This window comes from Falco peregrinus, chromosome 6 (assembly GCF_023634155.1).
Source record: "Falco peregrinus isolate bFalPer1 chromosome 6, bFalPer1.pri, whole genome shotgun sequence".
Classification (NCBI taxonomy): domain Eukaryota; kingdom Metazoa; phylum Chordata; class Aves; order Falconiformes; family Falconidae; genus Falco; species Falco peregrinus.
In genome coordinates, this window is record NC_073726.1 from 70434783 (window position 1) to 70453098 (window position 18316).

The window sequence follows — 18316 nt, forward strand, 5'->3', positions numbered from 1 at the left end:
GTTTAAGAACATAAACCAGTTGACTAGTGAGACAAAAGTCTTCCTCAAAGAAACTTTGTTTCTTTTATCTGATGGGGAAAGTCTGATGTTACTTAATTGTTACTCTCTATAAGGCTCTGTTCCTGATGATATTGGGTTTTTTGAGTGCAGAATATACCAAGATGGCTTACAACTTAGAGAGGTGTTTCCACCGAGCAATGATGAAGCATTTCCCTGGGGAAGATGGAGACACAGATGAGGAGTTTTGGATCAGAGAAGACGGGAGACGAGAGAAGAGGAGCCGGCGGACTGGCCGCTCCAGCACAGGCAGTGTTTGGACTCGGTCACGAGACCCAGATGGACCAGGCAAGAGGCAGCAACGCCTGGAAAATGGAGGAAAACCTCCACCATATCGAGCTACTTCCAGGGCTCCTGCTTCTTCTTCCTCTTCCTCCTCCTCCTCCTTCTCCTCGTCCTCTGCAGAGGATCCAAGCGGCAACCCAATGCAGCCTTCTCGAGAAGTGGGCCCTTCCAATGGGCGAGGCTTCCCTCGCTCTCTGCAATATGGTGGCATGCCCAGCCCTGTGCCACATCCCAGCCAGATGGTAAGGAGCAGTTTCTGCTGTTCTTCACCCATCAGGCCTGCGGAGGGAGGGAGGTAAAGGGGAATGAAGCTCTCTACTGTGAAATCCCTGTGGCAACTGAAACTTTTCTGCCCTTAAACTGGTACAGTTTCAATCTTCGCCACATTCACTGGGAACAGTCTCCTAATGTTTCCCATGGCCAGCATGTACCCGTGTGGGCTTGCACCAGCCCTGGCTCCCCCAGTTCTCTTCTCTCCTTAGAGAGTTACCCCATTGTGCAAGGAAAGCAGTCACGTTTCCTCTCTTAACATCTAGTTTATGATGCTGAACAAGCTGGTTGTCTTTCGTCTCAATAGTTTAACAATGCCTGGTAACTTTGCACTACCTGTGTGCTAGTGCATTTCATGCCTTGAGTATTTACAAAAGCAGTAAACAAAATCGAACACCAGGCCACCCTGGACTGCAGCAGTGACCTCCCTTTAGCCCAACATTTATCTCTGGATGCCACCTGTTCTGCCTCTCCTCTGGGCTGTTCCTCACCCATCCTTCACTGCCTTTTCCATTTTAACCAGTGATGTCTTGTGGTGTGGTGTATCACCTACTCCTCTGAGACTAGGCTACCCTTGCCCTTTTATCTAGAGATCAAATAAAATTTTTAGAGCTATTCCTGTGGTGCAGATAGTGGGAGGCAGTAACTGGAGAGCTGGAGTCAACAACTATTTTGAAGGAAATCCAGCACGTTTCCCCCATTGTCCTGCTTGCACACCTTTGTGGTCCGCTCCGCTCCTTGGAGTAAATCACTTGCCCCCTCCAGTCTTCTCACTTGCTCCCAAGTAGTTGGGTGGCAAGTCGAGTGTATTGCAGCCTTGAGCACAGGGATGCGTAGGCTGGAATGTGAGAGAGTGGCTTTGTTTGGCAGGGGAGCTGTGTCATCCCGTAGGAAAGCCTACAGGTTTTTCATGGTGCCTCCAAAAAGCCCATCTCCTCATCTGTGTGGTTCTTCCAGCCTTGGCTTCCCCTCACCTGCAGCAGCTCTGCTGCTTTTCTGTGCTTCACAAATTGTTTTATTTCTCCCTCCCACACCTCTCCCTGTTCCCCAGAGACCAGCTGTGCCAGGAACATTTGGTCCCCTGCGAGGATCGGATCCTGCGAAACTGTATGGCTCGCCACGAGTGCCTGAGCCCCATCCCGGAGACCCGGTCCAGCAGCACCAGCACTTTGCCATGCAGGTAAGAAATGCTGCAGCCGAGGGATCCAGCACCCTGGGACCCATACGTCTCCTCTGCTCCTCAGTGCGAGACCCACCTCATCTCTCTCTCTCCCCCTCCTCCCCAGCCGGCTGTGGGACTGAGTGAGCACCGTGGGCACAGGCTGGCCACCCCAGAGAAGCAGGCATGTGCGGGACCGACCCACATCACCAGCCTTGGCCCCCGGCCTGGCGCCCTGCAGCTGGGGCGCATGAGCGGCCCCCCACCCGACACCGTCTACCCGCCGGCCCAGTTCCAGCAGGGCTTCCTCGCGCCGAGGCACAACGGCCCCCCTGTGAGGCCTTCGGAGGGCTCAGAGGTCCCCCCAGGGCACATGTACCGGCCCTACAAGTACCTGAACCGTGCGCACCCAGCCCTGTGGAACGGCAGCCACGGCCCCGCTGGCCAGGGCGCCGTGGGGCCGGAGGAGAAGGTGCCCATGGGGCCGGGGTCCTCGCTCCAGCCCCGCGCCCTGGGTCATATGATGGACCCTCGGGCCATGAGGCCACCGCTGCCTCCCAGCCAGTGGACCGAGCAATCAAATTTCCTACCTCACGGGGTGCCTCCTTCAGGGTATATCAGACCGCCTGGGAAAGCTGCTGGCCAGAGGATGCCACAGCCACCGACCTCTCTGTTTGGGGGACCACCTCAGGTTCAAAGAGGGTGCCAGGGCGGGGACTCCATGATGGACAGCCCAGAGATGATTGCCATGCAGCAGCTGTCCTCCCGCGTGTGTCCGCCTGGTGTGCCTTACCACCCTCGCCAGCCACCCCCGCCGCACCTCCCCGGACCCTTTCCTCAGCTGGCTCACGCAGCCTCTGCTGCTGGCGTGCAGCCCCCAAAACCGGTCATGGGGAACGGCAGCTCGCAGGATCCAACCGGTCAGACCATGGAGATGGAGAGCAACCAAGGTAACCCATTGAGTGCCTGCTGGTAGCATTTGACCTTGCCTGCCTGCATCCCCCTACTGCCTTCCCTTTTCCCATGCCAGGGCAGACCCTCTGCCTGCTGGTGTGCACGTGTGGGGTGGGTGCAGGAGCTCCCCCCAGGCCAGCTTTGTTGCTCTTGGGTGTAGGGACCCAAACCTTAATTGTCACGCAGATGCACAAAACCTGTGTCTGCAAATGTGGCTTTATTTGGATTTGTGCCACTAGGAAAGTGGAAAATATGCCCTGACTTTCAGGCTTGCCAGAGTAGTTTTTAAACAGTGGCTGAGGCTCAGCAACAAAAGCAGGGTTTTTTTCTAGAAAATTACTAAAATCTTGATTAAATAGTTATGGGACACACAGTTTTCACATGTGTATTCTTATTTTTTTAATCTAAATTGGCATATATTTTCTACTCCAGCTTAGATTTTTCTAAAATTGCTTTGTTTGACAGTAGCCTGCCAGAGGTCCCTTCTGTCCCAGCTCTAAGTGCAAGTTATCAGCTTGCCATGGAGTACAAATGCAAAGCATAGGCTGTGATGCTTCTAGAGCTCACTTGGAGTTAATTTAAAAATTGGATCTGCAGAGAATTAAGTAAGAAAAGAAGATGTTATGTGAATAAATGGTTTAAATATACTCCTTTGAGTGTATGTCAGTATGGCTTCTCTGAAATGCACATGTGCCTTGTGAGCTCTCGGCATCTCAAAATCTTCACACAACAGGATTGCCCAAAAGCCCCTGAGCAGCCATGTCCATTCAGGTGGGATGGCAGCATGTCATGTGTGCCATCACAAGTTTCTTTCTAGTTGAATTTCATCATTCGAGCTGGTAAAGTAGAGATCAAAAAAACCCCAACCTTCAAATAAAACAAACCTAAAGTAGAGATCAAAAAAACCCAGAGATCAAAAAAATATTTTTTTTCATTAATTCTAGCTGGTAAACTAGAGATCAAAACCCTTGCATCTTTTATCGATCCCTCGTGTGCCTTGCACTAAGAGGAAACTCTTTCCTTGTGTGACATTGCTTAAAAGTCGTCATCATTTAACTGTGCTGGATATAGAACAGAGACTGGGGGAGGATGTTGAGTGATTGCAGGGCCAAGTAGCTACATCTCCAAATCACAGTTGGTTAAAATCTGACTGCAATAGGCTCCACAGCATCTCAGTATGTGGTAGTGCTTCTGCCCAAGCTGTGGGCAAGTGGAGTTTGTGAACCAGGAGGGGCAACAAAGCCCAAAATCAAGCTGCCGTTACCCTGACTTCTTATTTTGCTGTCATGTGGACTCCACTGTGGTATTCCCCAACTCTGCCTCTTCATTAGGCAGCCTCTGCACACCCATGTGTGAGACTAAACCCACATATGCAGTGTTACTCCAGCGGAGATGTGATTTATTGGTGGCTTGCAATCAACAGTGTGCCTGTATCTTGAGGGTTCAGTCCACGTGTGCCATATTTCCGAGAGAGGTGCAACCTCATGGGTAGTTTTTAAAAGAGCTCTTTTAAAAGAAGCAGCTACTAAAAGCCACCTGACGTTTCAAAGATGCACTTTGGAATTGCTAAAGGTCTCTGAAGGGAAGACTGTGATGGGTGTGGGAAGGAGACTGCAGCCCCCCAGAAGAGCAGTTGTCCTGGTGCCACACTCAAACCGTCCTGTAGAGAGGTTTGAGTAGGGGATGGGATATTTTAGGCTTTGGAGTACTTATAATGAAAGGGCCTTCATGGCTTTAGAAAGTCACTGATTTTTCTCTTCCATTTGCACAACAGTGGGATGCTTCCTCAGTCCAGGTGTTAGGTGCTTGTTGGGCAGGTCTGCCCAGCAGCAGCAGATGTTGAGTGGCTACTTTGATAGCCCTGGTTAAGCTGGCAGGAATTACCCTTTGGCACATGTGCTTTGGGTCAGCATCAGTGGGTGTGTGTACGTGTTGGGCAGGGAGGGCCAGTTCCCAAAATTAGACCAGTATGTAACTTTTTCCCAATCTCTTTCCAGTGGAGCCACCAGCAGGCGTAGACGAGAAGGCTCAGTGCATTGGTATTCCCGACGGGGCCTATGCCAAAATCCTACCTCATCCCAAGCCCCCGCTGCCCATGGAGTGCACCAGGCGCGCCTTGCCCCTGGACGGGGAGGGGGACAGCTCCAGCGTGAAGGGTGACATGAAGGCAGGGCAGGGCAAAGGCGCGTGGCCGGTGGAGAGTGGCTACACTGGCGGCCCGGGCTGCATGAGGGACCTGGTTCCTACCTCCGAGAGAGGAGGGGGTCCCCTGCCTGAGAATGGGGCAGCAGGTGAGGGGCCAGTGGCCACCACCGAGGGGAAGGGGCTAGCCGCCAACCTTCTGGAGAAGCCCCTCTGCAGCAGTGGGAAGGCTGTGCCCGAAGCAGCTGTGCCTTGCATGGGGCAGGGCACTGGCCTCCCCGGCGTGGATGCCAGCTCCATGGGGGCCACCCCCAACCAGTTCCACCACCCACTCTACATGCCCGGTCTGGAATACCCAAATTCAGCTGGGCGGTACCACATCAACCCAGGCTTGCAGGGGTTTGGCCCTGTGATGGGGGGGAAGCCGCCTCCTCCTGCCTCCCACCCCCAGCATTTCCCCCCACGGGGCTTCCAGCCAAGCGGCGCCCACCCTGGTGTCTTCCCGCGGTATCGGCCCCCCCAGGGCATGCCCTACCCCTACCAGCCGCAACCTCAGCCTTCCTACCACCACTACCAGCGACCACCCTACTATGCCTGTCCACAGGGCTACTCGGACTGGCAGAGGCCTCTTCACCCCCAGGCCAGCCCCAGTGGGCACCCCACCGCCCACCCACCCCTGGCCAGACCCCCTTTCCCGGACCGGGGGTCTGCCAGCGGCTTGCAGGGCTGTGAGGCACTGAGCGCTGCCCTGGCCTCTCCCAACCGCATGGACATAGCGAGTGCCAAAGAGGTTTCTCCAAGTGATGGGCAGGATCTGGGGCCTGAAGATGAGAAGTCCGAGGAGTCCCAGGAAAGACCAGAGAGTCCCAAAGAGTTTCTTGATTTGGACAACCACAACGCGGCCACGAAGAGGCAAAGCTCGGTGGCAGCAGGGGAGTTCCTCTACGGAGCTCCTCCACCACACCTGGGTTCGGGGATGGGATTCGGCCCATCAGCCTTCCCTCCCCACGGGGTCATGCTACAGACTGGCTCTCCTTATGCATCCCGCCATCCTGCCAGTCATTTCCAGCCCAGGACGTATGGATCGCCCATGAATGCTCACTTGTCTCATCATCCAGCCCCCAGCCAGGCCAACGGCCTCTCTCAGGAGGGACCCCTGTACCGCTGCCGAGAGGAGAACGTAGGTCACTTTCAGGCCTTGTTGATGGAGCAGAGAGGCAGTGGAGGTGGCATGGCGGGGCCACCCCAGGACTTGTATAGACCCTCGGGGTAAGATTGTGTTTTCTGCAAGAAGGCAAGGCGGGAGGGGGGTGATGATAAGTGTTGGATATCCTTGAAAGTATATGGCTTGAAGTCAGGGGAGATGGCAAGTGAATTGGAAGGCTAACAGGTGACTCTTACGACGCTTGGAGTAAGAGGTCCCTCAAGCTGGAGGGAGTCTCCTTGCAGCTTCTTAAAACAAGTAGCAATCACTATCCTGGAGACCAACAGCCTGCCCCATCCACCCCCACACCAGAGCTTTGTTTTATCTGACGGTGTTTTGTTAATGTGTCATCCAGGGTTGTGCATCTCTTAATCAGATGGACTCTTGCCATTTTCTTTGCAAGTATTTTATTGCCTCTTTCTCGTAGCGAGGCATAATAGCTAACTAAAAGTGGAAGTTAGCCTCTTGTTATGAACTCCTTTACTTTAACATTGCCCTGTTTTCCCTTTGCTCTTGCTTTGCCCTTCCTCTCTGTCTGATATTTCCCTAACAGAAAATTACTTCTCACTGGGACTGTGCATATCACATTTTATTCCTGAGTAGAAAATCCTGGTACTCAAAAAATTGCCTGTTTAGATTTTATAAATGTGCTTCAGCTGTTACTGTTTTGTCATAGTTCCAGCATGACAGTCCTTCTTCTAGTATTCAGGGAGCTTGGCTTACAGCTGAGCCACTGGGGGAAGTGGCATGGATTAAAGGCTGTGTTTTGGAGGGAAGCCGGGAAGAGGAATACATGAGATGCATGCTTGTATATGAATGTTGTATATATGCATTCAACAAAGTAGACGGGATTTGCTCTTGATATTCATGTGCTAAAACTCTCTCCATTCAACCTGGCTCCAGAATGCAAATGCATCAGGCTCAAGTTCCTTTCCCGAAGATGCCTACAGCAACCATGTCCCGGGAAGATTTGACGTCACAAAAACCATCAGCATTGCCTCTGGATCAAGTAAGGGCTGCTAGAGAGGGCAGAGTTGAAATGCGAGTCTGTCTTTTCCCACTGGTTAAAGGGGTGGAGTGTTTGATGAGAGTGGGAAGCACCGGAGGAAGCTGGGAAGTGAACTGCTGCTATGCAGAGGCGTTGGGGATGTCTCTATAGCCTTAGCTGACTGTAAAACATGTCCTAGGTGGACTGATAGTGCTAGCTTTGAACTGGTTGCATGCAATCATGAGGTTGCTACTTTCTAAAGCTGCCAGTTAAAGCCTCCAACTCTTGTTCTTCCTCTTCCAGAGCTAGTCCGAGGAAGGAAGGACCTCACAAAGATGAAAGCCACGCGTGATTTGGACAAGGGGGAGGAGGTGCAGGCCTTCCTCCCACCCTCCCCTCGCCCAAGCAGCATGTAGCTTCCTGGGTCCGTGGAACATGGTGCCGCAACGGCTTTTGTGTTGGAAACCTGGAGCGGTGCTGGGCCCCAGCCAGCCAAGCAGCTGGCTCGCCATCACAGGGCGAGCATCGCAAACTAGTGGCTTTCTGTGACCGGAGACTGCGTCTCATTCAGGGTTTGAGGGATTTTTTGGGGTGGGGAGGGCGGGGGTGGGGGCGGAAACTTTCATTGACTGCTAAACTCAGGTATATTTTTCAGGGTGGAAGAGGACGATGATGGAATTTTACTTGTAGTATTAACGTGTGTGTTTTGGAGCTGGATCCAGTTTACAGAATTTAACCTGTTGCCTTTTTAAATAAATTTCTGTTGTTGGTGAATGTATTGTACATAATGGGGGAGGGGGTGGGCCCAGCTTGTAGTGGGCTTAGCACTGGAGGAATCCTTAACTGTTTACAATCATATCACGCTGAAATCTTTCAGGATAGGGTTAGAGTTTGCGGGGAGCAGGGAGAGGTGAGGGAATGTGTGGTGGATGACTTGCTGTCCTCCTTCCTGTCCTCTGCAACCAAGACACGACCCAACAGTTGGTTGACTTAATTGCAGGAACTGCTCAGGAGCATAATGTGTCCTCTTTCTCTTGTCTTCTTCCTCCTTCCCCTCTCACCCCCAACTCCACCCCTCTGGATCCAGGGCCTGAGTGCACTTCCAGCTCCTGTCATCATGGGGGAACAAGGAAACCAGGACCAGGAATTGAAACCAGGACAGGACATTCATGGCATTGTCCCTTCTGCTAGTATAGTACCCTTCTCCCTGCCTTTCTGATAGGAGAAATGTATGCTCTAGAAAACAGAAAGTGGCGTAACTGGACATCTTAGACTTCTTTCAGTGAAACCGGTGCAGCTGGGGGTAGAGCAGCACCTATCCAGTAGAACAAATACTGTGCAAATCTGTACTGCCCTGCTGCCCAAGCAGGGGGGGCAAGTCCCCACCATTCTTTCTCTGACCCTTGGCTATATTCACTTCTTAGCAGCAGCAAAGTAGAAAGTACCCTGGGGTTCCTGACCACTTTTGTTCCTGTGGAGGGAGGACCATGAGGCTGCTTTGTGGGAATGGTTGGTTTACTGCAGTGTGAGCTGTTTGTTGGCCTCTGGAGTTGCATTTGGTGTTTGCAAGTTGCAGGTGAATCAGAAAGCACTGATTCAAAATCAGATGTTGAGGTGTCATGGCTCAGGGATAGAGGGATGAGAGGTCTGCATGCCCAAGTTGAGTTGGTTTGACTTTGTCATCATTGATAATGTAGCAGCAGGTTCTACAGAGCTAGTGGCATCTTCCCTCAGAGGCTGTGTGCAGTCTGCAGGGGCTGTCCTCACCAGCTGCAATACTGCACTGGGAAACCCCTGCATGCCAGTGCTTTATCAGCCACTGGTGTTCAAGTGTAGGTTTGGCAAATGAGTTTAGTAGGAATCTCATCTGCATTTATTCACATCTTAAAAGCTAACAAACACACACAGTTGATTATTCTTGGGGAAGCTGGGGTGAAAGGGGAGTTGCTACACTACAAGACAGGGCAGCAAGATCTACTGGGACCGTAGCCCTGCTGGGCAGGCTGCTGGTTGCACTGCGGGGGACAGCGGTGTGGTTAGAAGGAGGATGTGCCAATCTGTTGGACAAACTGTGCTAGCAAGAGCACAAGTGGCAGCAGAAGTGAGGACAGAGCAGCATGCCCTTTAGTCTGTGGTGCCAGCTAGAAGAGGGTCTTTGTCTCCAAGTTTCTGGAGAATTTTTCTGGCTGCTTCATTGTCTTGGATGGTGTCATCACCCGTATTTTTAGCTGAATTGCACTAGCATGCACAACTGCACCACCTTTGTCCTGCTGTGTAGATATACTGTGCTGGCAAAGCCATTTGAGCAAATGGCAGGTAGCATCTGACTGAACTATTACTCCTTCTGTACTAAGCTTTTGGAAGCACAAAAAGCCTAAAAGGTGAGAAATATTCTTTCCTGAAATAGTTGGAATAAGAAAGGACTGCCATGTTAGTGCCCACGTACAAATGAGTCTCACTGGACTGTTGCTGCAGTACTTCAGCCTCTGATGAGCTGAGTCAGGCCAAGCTGTTTTCCAAGCCTAACAGGAGTTAAACTTCTTCGTGCTATTCCCACAAGCATGCTTATAATCACAGTTCTTTTTACCCACTGCTGCAACTAGCCTGTGAACTATAGCTGCTGTCTGCTTAGTCCAGTGAGTTGCCTGGGACAGCTGGCTGCTGTCCCTTTGCTTCTTTGATTGGCTTCTTTGCAAAGCAGGAAGACTTCAAAATAATGGGAGTTACTTACAATGTCTATCTATAGATGTCATTACATTATGAAAGGGAGATTTTTCTTGGTGGGTTTGGGTTTTTTTTTTTTTTCCATTTGTATTCATCTGCCAGGGAGCAATTGTCACTGGTGGATTGGTATAAACTGGAATAGATGATCCTGAAGGCTGTCCTTGGACTCGGAAGCAGATAATTGCTTTCCCCAGCCCAGAACATCATGCTATGGCTCATCCAAATTTGTCCCACATCTGAGGGTTTGCTGTTGGCTCATTAACTGGCAGTGGGTGTTCAGAGGTGCCCCAGCTGCTCCGAAATGCAGGTCTATATCCTTCACTGAATGGAGGTACTGAAGGAGCAGTAGGTATTTATGAAAAACTCTGCAAGTATAACTGCTCTTCAAGACAATAAACCTGCAACAAATGAAAACATTGTTGCTTCTTTTTGTAAAGCATTTAGTTCATTGTAGATATAAAAACAATTTGAAATACCACATTTAAAAATAGAGGAACTGTAAAATGTAACTTGTAGCAAAGTATTAGAAATTCTGGAAATGTGAATGTAGATTCTGCAGCCAACCTCTGTCATACTTCACCCTGTGTCTTCTGCATCACAGACGTTACCCAAATATTTGTAATTAAATACCTTTAATTCAGCTCATTTGTAGAACAGGAGGTTTTAGAAGCTATAAAAAAACCCTAACCAAGCTGAAGCACTCTTAGCCTTCACCTGTAACTGGCACTGAAAACATGGTCCTAGTGGTCATGGTATCTGGATGAGTACCAAGCCCAGATCAAAGCAGAGGACAAATAAGAAAGGCAAGAATTGCTTGTATCTGCCTGGAGAGTGTAGTGGAATGTTAGACGGTGACAGAAACCCTGAGGATCCTATATGAGGTGTGCGACATGAAGATATTATCCCTTACCTGACATAATGCAAATCTGAGAGAAAGATTTGACTTGAGGATGGAAGATGAAACAGCATAGTGAAGCTGACCCCTCCTGGGAGGGTTTCAAGGTAAATGGCTTTTGGCGTAGTCAGTAATTCTTATTAAAATGACTAACAAGCTGCTGTTGTGACAACACGTGGTTTATGTTAGAAAAGTACTAATAGAGCGTAGGGGGAACTATGGCTAGGCTACAGGGATAGGGCTGTTCTGGGGACAGGACACACTAAGAGGGAGAGCTGCTTGTGGAATCTCAGTTTGGAGTTTCCAGACTTTCAAATGCTTTGTTCATAAGTGTCTGGGGTTTGGTTTTTTTTTTCTCTTATAATGATATCTAGGAATGCCCCCCGAGAATCGGAGCTCTATCTTGCTAGGTACAATCTGAGCAAATCACAGGAAATTGGCACCCCGCAGAGGGCACAGAGCTGGGGGCGGATTGATGGGAGTGGAGCACCAGTGGGAATGTCTGGGGAGGAGCAGAAGATGTGAGCTTTCTAGTTTATGGTTTCCCAACCCTTGCTGCACAAGGCTGCTTTGTAGATATTGTGAAAGAGGCAGGTTTAAGGAGGGATTCAGAAGAACGTAAAACGGCAGGTCTTTATGGAGGCAGTGGTACTTTTTTGGCATGGGTTGGCATGCAGTGCAGGAGAAATGTGGCTGCATTATAAAATATCCTGGGTTTTGAGTGCCATACTTGTATCGCTATCTTAAATGATATTTAACACAACACAGAGAAATTGTAGACTCTGGTTGGAAGCCCTCTTTCTCAACCTCCAGCATTGTTGTTGTGTAATATATTACCAGTTGGTCCTTTTTCAGAAAGCTTCCTGAGCTAGTGACTTTGCAAAGTTTCCTGTAGCTATTACTTTTTCCATACGGAGGATGTGTTTTGCTGTAATTACGGATTTCATGTTAGACAAGACAATATATATATATTGTGTGTGTATATATATATATATATAAAAAAATATGCTGACCATGCTTGAGCATGCCAAAAACTTCCAAGATTCTCAGAAGAGTTTTGTACACTACTCTGGCTTTTAGCCTTTTGCTCTCCCCTCCACCGCCTCCTTTGCAAGTGATACATGGTGTTCCCAAGTTCCCGAGGTGTTCAATTGCCATTATAAATGCCACTGTATTAAACTTCCCATAGGACTCTTTAAGCTTTGAGCATCTCAAGTACTACAGACCCTGGCAATTCTACTAAGTATTTTGGGAAGGCCAGTCACTGAGACTTCACAGTGATTTTAGCTGTTTCTAGCAGAAGTTTGCCGTCTATAAATTCCATGGTGTGACCCAACAAACCACTCGGTAGCAATCCAGGGCACCAGCCTGCAATGAGGAGGACAAAATTGCAGCTTCAAGGCCCAACTGGTTTGATTTGTGACTTTAAAGTACATGGAGACACTTTTCTTGGAATGGCTTCTGATTTTCTTGTCTGCCAAATGCCTTTCCCATGCAGACTTTTTCAAACAAATCTCCTGTGTATATTTTTGTAAGTGTGGTTTCTCGGGGTCTTGGAGAGCTATCAGCTTCTTGATGTCTTATCTGAAAGCTAGTCACAGAGACTGTCTTTCATTCTGCTGACTGAGGCAGTTCTCCTGCAGCTTCTCACTCCAACACTTCTCCATTTAAAATGAAAGTATAATTAGAAAACAACCTTTGTTTATTTCCTCTACTGATCTCTGTTGGTCTTCTGTGCATCTCTGTGTTCAGCCAGGGCTGTTGCTTTGTTCTTGATGGCTTTGCTCTGCTTTCCTTTTCTGAGGAGATGGTGTTGCTGTATGCATTGTGGAATTTTGGAGAAGGTGCTGAACTGTGTGGCAGAGAAGTGCCATTGCAAGGGGTGGCTTGGAGAAGACAAACGGGAATTTGTGATGGTGTGGTTGCTCCAGGTTTCCCCTCACTGCAAAGCAACTGCGCAGCTTGGTCTGCACTTAATTAGAGTAACCCCTTTAAAAGTTTTTACTGCGGTGCATTGGTGGTAGAGGAGTTTGCTCTTGCAGAATTCCTGTTTTGCTTGAAGTCCAGCACTGGTGGTTGAAGAGCAGGTGTGTGAGTACCGTAGCCTTTCTGTAAGGCTGAGATTGAGATAGCAGGCTGTGAAAGTAGGGTTGCAGCTGCAGGCCATGTGACAAGCTTTAAGAGCATGTGCTTATTGTAACCAAGAAAGCATCTCAAACGTTGACCTTCCAGCCTTTCCCCATCTGTACCTGTTTAACGTACAGATGAGGGTAAAGCATATTCGGGCTTGGCAGGACCCCTGCCGCCCATGCGGAAGGAAAACACTTTTAACCAGCACATAATGAACTACGCATTCTGGTTTTCACTCTCCACTGCCCACGTCCCTCTCTGAAAAAGAGCTGGGGAGGGACCCATTTCCAGCTGTCTCCAGATAGGAGCTCCTGGGATGACAAGAGCAAGGCTTGGTCCACCCCTAGGCAAGGAAATTCAGGACAGGGTTTTATGTATTTGAAACTAGATAGTAGCATCCAAGCGTACCTTCAAAGCGCAGATGTAGAGAGCTGTGTGGTGCCATTCCCTTTTTGGCTGCTGTCCTGCCTCAGCTCGCATGCAGGATTTGAGAGACCATGGAACGTTTTGTAGTTTTAACACTGCTGGCCTTGCATTGACTGAGGGGTTTTTTTTCCTTAATTTGCAGCAGTGGCCTAGATTTCTTTTGGCAAGGGTCTTCCTCTTTTTGAAATGTAGAGGTCAAAGTGGACAGTGCATCCAGGAGAGAGCAAGAGCTACATCCACCAGTGGAAGAGGGATCGAAGCATTGATTAGGGCTGAGGATTAATTGTCATTTTCACCAACTCTAGCAAGTCCCTCCATTCTTTGCCCCTTTTAGTTGAAAACACTTGGTTCACTAGCAGAAGGGTAGTGGAATATCTTCTAAATAAAAGTGGAACTGACTCTGTGTGGGCAGAGTTCCCTTGCTGTGGACAGAGTTAGACCAGATGGCCTTCAAATCAGCAAGAGGCAAGCAGCCACCTAGTGCACTCAGACACTGTGGAGTACATCAGAGGAGCGATCTCCCTTTATGAAAGGGCCTCAGCTTTTAGTCTGGCAAGTCCTCTGATCCCCTTTTGTGTCACATACTGATACTTCCCCTCTCCTTGCTTCCTAGCTTTCAAGTTTCTTTCCCTCTCTCACTTTGCTGCAGTCGGTTGCTGTCAAGTGCAGAGATGAAAGCTCACTGCCCACGCAAAAAAGGGGCAGAAGGTTGGATTTGCCAGCTGACTTCTCTGTACATGCATATAGAAAGCAGGTGGGGTGTACATATTTAATCTCCCCATGGAATTAAGGTGTCCTCAATGGCTCACTAGCATTCTCTCGTGTGCCCCTCGTGTTTGCCACCCTGGCATGGTGGTGTCTGTCCCTCTGCCAGCACAAGGATTTGCTCCTGGACCTTGTGCAGGGTTCCCGCACGTGATCTTGGCATGTCTACCTCCAAGAGGGCTTAGGTTAAAAATACATACTGTCTATAATCGTGAAAACTGTTGCTTCTCTCCCTTGATAGATCAATGAACACTGCTGCCTGATTTCTTCTGAGCAATAACATGCAGCGGTGTAACACTGACCTTCCCACATTGTTTCAGGGAGCGGATGGCTATGAAACACGCTGGGGGGCTTCACAGTTTGAGTGGGAAGCAAGGTGCTTTCTGTGGCCCTGCATTTTATGTGCACCATGTTCCTGCTTTCCCAGTGACCGTTGGGTTGATTTAGGTAGCCAGGAGAGAGCTGGTTGCTGCTTCTGTGTTTGGGAAGGTAGAAAGGAAAGGGAGCAAGTGGTGAAGTTGAGGCTTGTCCGCAAAGCAGAGCACAGGGAAGAGGGGTGCCTATGGCTGCTACGGAGCAAGGGGTGGGTGGGCCACTGATTTAATGCCTCTGAGGGAGAAGAGCAACCTGCTGCTGCTTCACTTGGTGTTGATAGGGGAGGTAGCGGGAGAGCCTACGCCACTACATCCATTTTTCTGAAGTTGGGTGACATTGGGGGTTTTTTTGTGTTATTGTAAGTTTGTAAAGAATGTAATCTGTCTGTCGGGGGCACAAGGAGAAAACGGGGGCCTTTCTCTTTTTGGGTGAGGTTGTTCTTATGTTGCTGTGTTTTTTGTTGTTGGGTGGGGAGGGTGTTAGCAGCCACAGGGGCAAAAGCCTGGCCCTTGTCAACTGCTTGCAACTGTCCCAGGGCAATGGGAGGGTGAGATGATGTGATGCTGCGTCAGAGACCTCCCACACCAAGCTGTGAAAATAACTCCTGCCTGCATCCCTCTGTGGGGGGAATCTGACCTGCGTGGGGCTCTGCACTGGGGTGTTTTGCTGAGTGGTGGAACGTAATGCTTGAGGGCTGGTTCTGCTCACCTTTGCCTTGGTTAGAAACTGAGCTGGATAGATGCTCATGCTGTTTAGGAAAAGTTGGATTTGATAGCCTGAATTTCTCAGTGCAAGAAGGAGTTCATGCTGGAATTGCTCTCCCCAGCAGAGGCTCAGGTGCTGCACCTCTCCATCGGCTGCTGTCTCACTCCCGCCTCCCTCCCCATCCCGTAGAGCACAGTGTCAGGGATCCTCTTCTCTCTCCTGCTGCTGCAAAGTTGTGTGAACTTTCCTGGTCAATACTGGAAAGGGGAATGCTATTTATTTTTATATTGTGTATATTTTGTCTTGGTCTGCTGATTACCTTTGTTCCCCAAGAGCGACAGTTACCTCAATAGTTAGTTTAATACTGTGTGTTGGGTAATTTTTTTAAAGAACTTTTTTAAAAGCTTGATCCTTGGAGGTCTGTAGATTTTATTTCCATATGAATTGGTTATTTTGTATAAAGTACATTCTTAAAATAGCAATCATCCTTGCTGTATGTGTGTTTTCTTGTCTCCTGGATGGTCTCCCTTTTCCTTTGTAAAGGGGGAGCAGACGGGGGTGGGAGGGAAACACAGAGGGCTTTTTTCAGAGAGACAAAGCCCTGGACTGCAGTCAGACACGGTTGTACCACCTGAAATCCATTTACAAGAGAGCACCTGGAAAGCTAATTGGGATCATTTCCCCTCCTAAACGCAGCTGTCTGCCTATGAACAACACAGTTGTGGAAATGAGATGGTGTCACTGCTTTTCCCCCCAAGTCCCTGGTGGGCTGTGGGTTTTTCTGCAGCCCAGGTGTGCTGGAAAGCCTGCCTCCCTCCCCGAAACACCATGTGGTCTGGGGCACAGATAGTCTGTTTCCCCCGAAACTCCTCTGCTTTGAAAAGGGTGATGGCCCTTCAGTAAAGCCTGCATAGTGGTGCTGCTATGAGGAAGGAGCTGGTGTAACCTATGTGTTTTCCCTTTGTGCTGCTTTAATGCTAAAGCAGCACAGGTTGTGGCAGCTCTCGGGGGCGGTTAGGGGAATGGGAAGCCTTTTGAGCTCATGTGCAGTGGTCCAAATCCATATTGGACCCAAAATGGCACTCGCTGTTTGCTGTTTATTAAATCTTCCACGTGAGACGGGGCACTGGTTGCAGCCCTCTCAGCATGGAAGCGTTTAAAGACAGCATAGCTGTTCCTCATGGGCCTTCCAGCATCAAAACTGGGAGCTGGCTGTACTGTACTTCATGTGGGAAAGTGCCTGCTGTAGGTGCATGCAGGCAGCTTGCGCTTGGCCCATAGCTCAGCTGGTCCCTGAATAAAAAACTTGCTCGATTTTGCTGATTCAGCCGCTTTGCATCAGGACAAAATCGAAATCAAGACAATTTTCCTTAAAAGTTGGTGCCAGCAAAAGGGGTCATGGGAGATGAACGGCAGAAGGCTGTGGGCACGAAGGCTCCCAGGTGCACGCTGCATGCTCCTTTCCTTTTCTCCCCAGCTCTAGCTGGTGAAAGCTCCCTCCAGGGAATTTTCTTGAAGTCTCCTCCAGGGCTGGTAACAGATGCTCTTGCTCACATCTCCTCCTGCCAAAACAGCTTTGCAGCGTAGCCTGCTTGTGCCACAGGCTCCATCTGCCCCTCCTGCAGGAGCCTCGCTGGGGCCAGGGCATGCTCCCCTGGCTCCCAGTAGCAAAACTGCCTCTGCAAAGAGATGCTCATGAAACAGCCTGTGACGCAGGACCCCACACTTGCAGGCCAAACCAGGGGCCTCATCCTGTCCTCCTAGCTGCCCTTTCCCTCTGTGTGCAGTTCATCCCCTCAGGCCACCAGCATTTTACAAAGATGCATAAATAAGCCCCAGTTCAACAGCTGACTAAAACCTCAGCGCATCCCTGCTCCTGGTGCAATTCAGGGACTCACTTCACCCTCCATGGCTTGGTCTGAGTGACTTACCCTGCCACACACTTACATGTTTTATGCATGAAGACACACGCAGGAGCGCATGTTGGCACCTTCTGGACGTTTGGAGGAGCTTGAGACGTGATCTGTTGCACCTTGACACCTCGAGCACCCCAAAACCGCCAGCCAGGTGCCAGAGCTGCTCCTGCTGCCTGGGGCAGGAGGGTGAAGCCAAGCATCCCAGTGGGGGCTTCCCAGCGTGGCTGCGGCTCTGGGCCCTGCAAAGGCTGTTCGAGGGTATTGCCTCCCCCGAGCCAGGGCAAGGTAAGTTGCTCCTGGAGGTGGGTGAAGGGCTGTTGTCTGTCACATATCCCCCTTCACCCCACAGGGGCCAGAGTTCGGGGTGGAGAGCAAGCTGTTCAATTTAGGAAGGGGAGGAATTTGGTCACCACATCAGTCCCAGGAAGTGTTTGGGTCAGAGGGGATTGGCGGGGGAGATTTCTAATCCTGGGGCTAAGCCGTCGCTGTGCAGAGCCAGTGCTAATTGGAACCAGTCCTGGGGAAGGGGTGGAAAGTAGCTGCTTTTAGAGCTGCCTTGCAGCCCAGGCAAAGACAAAGCTTATCTGTGCTATAGGAAATGCCACGTCCTAACCTTGACAAGATGCTATTGTGAGTGTAACAGGCGGTATCAAGCTAGGCCACATGGCCCCCTAATTTTTTACCTTTCTTCCTACTTTCTGCTGCCCACAATTCTTGTTTCTTCTTTCTTTCCTCCATGGGTTGGCAAAGCTACCCCATTTTACTAAGAGCGAGCTTTCCTGAACTGAGGCGGAGGCTTTAAGGTTGTGCCTTCCTCTCTCTAGCCTCCTTCTCCCTGAGCACCGGGGTGCTTCTCACCTACAGCTTTTTGCCCGGCTATTTCAGAGCAGCCCACTAATTCATGTAGGCTTGATTGGGGGATGGGTGGATTAATTGGTTTCAATAGGAACCAGTAAAGTGCCCAGTTCAGGTGTGAAAAAAAATGGCAGCCCCTCACCCCGCCCCCCCGTCATGAAGCAGCCCTGGGGGAGAGCTCCGACTACAGGAAGGCTCTGCTAGAGCTGATGGATGGTGCATCTCTGGGGGGTGCCTAACAGTGAGGGAAGAACCGGAGTGCCCTTGGCACCCATCAGCGTTTGGGGGCGGTGGTTTTGTATACTTGCCTAAAAACGAAGATTCTTGCAGGTAAAGTTCCCTGTTTTAATTTTCCTATTAGTCACCACACTTTAGCATGGGAGATACCACCTCACACAGAAAGGCAGGACTAAGGCATTTGGGTAGCTCTAGAGGACTCAGATTTAGGCTAAAATGAATGATTTCT

At 50.0% G+C, this 18316-nt stretch overlaps 1 protein-coding gene across 3 annotated transcripts in view; it reads left to right on the forward strand.

Moving 5' to 3' along the window:
* LOC101917222 (chromatin remodeling regulator CECR2) overlaps positions 1 to 15561 on the forward strand; it is a 102565-nt gene extending 87004 nt beyond the window's left edge. For all 3 annotated transcript variants that reach the window (XM_055808240.1, XM_055808241.1, XM_027782824.2), the window contains 6 exons: positions 151 to 584; positions 1664 to 1792; positions 1899 to 2721; positions 4723 to 6136; positions 6975 to 7080; positions 7363 to 15561. In XM_055808240.1, the coding sequence (XP_055664215.1) occupies positions 151 to 584; positions 1664 to 1792; positions 1899 to 2721; positions 4723 to 6136; positions 6975 to 7080; positions 7363 to 7368 (2912 nt within the window). In that variant the 3' untranslated portion in view covers positions 7369 to 15561. The remainder of the gene's footprint in view (positions 1 to 150; positions 585 to 1663; positions 1793 to 1898; positions 2722 to 4722; positions 6137 to 6974; positions 7081 to 7362) is intronic.
* The last annotated feature ends 2755 nt before the right edge of the window (positions 15562 to 18316 follow it).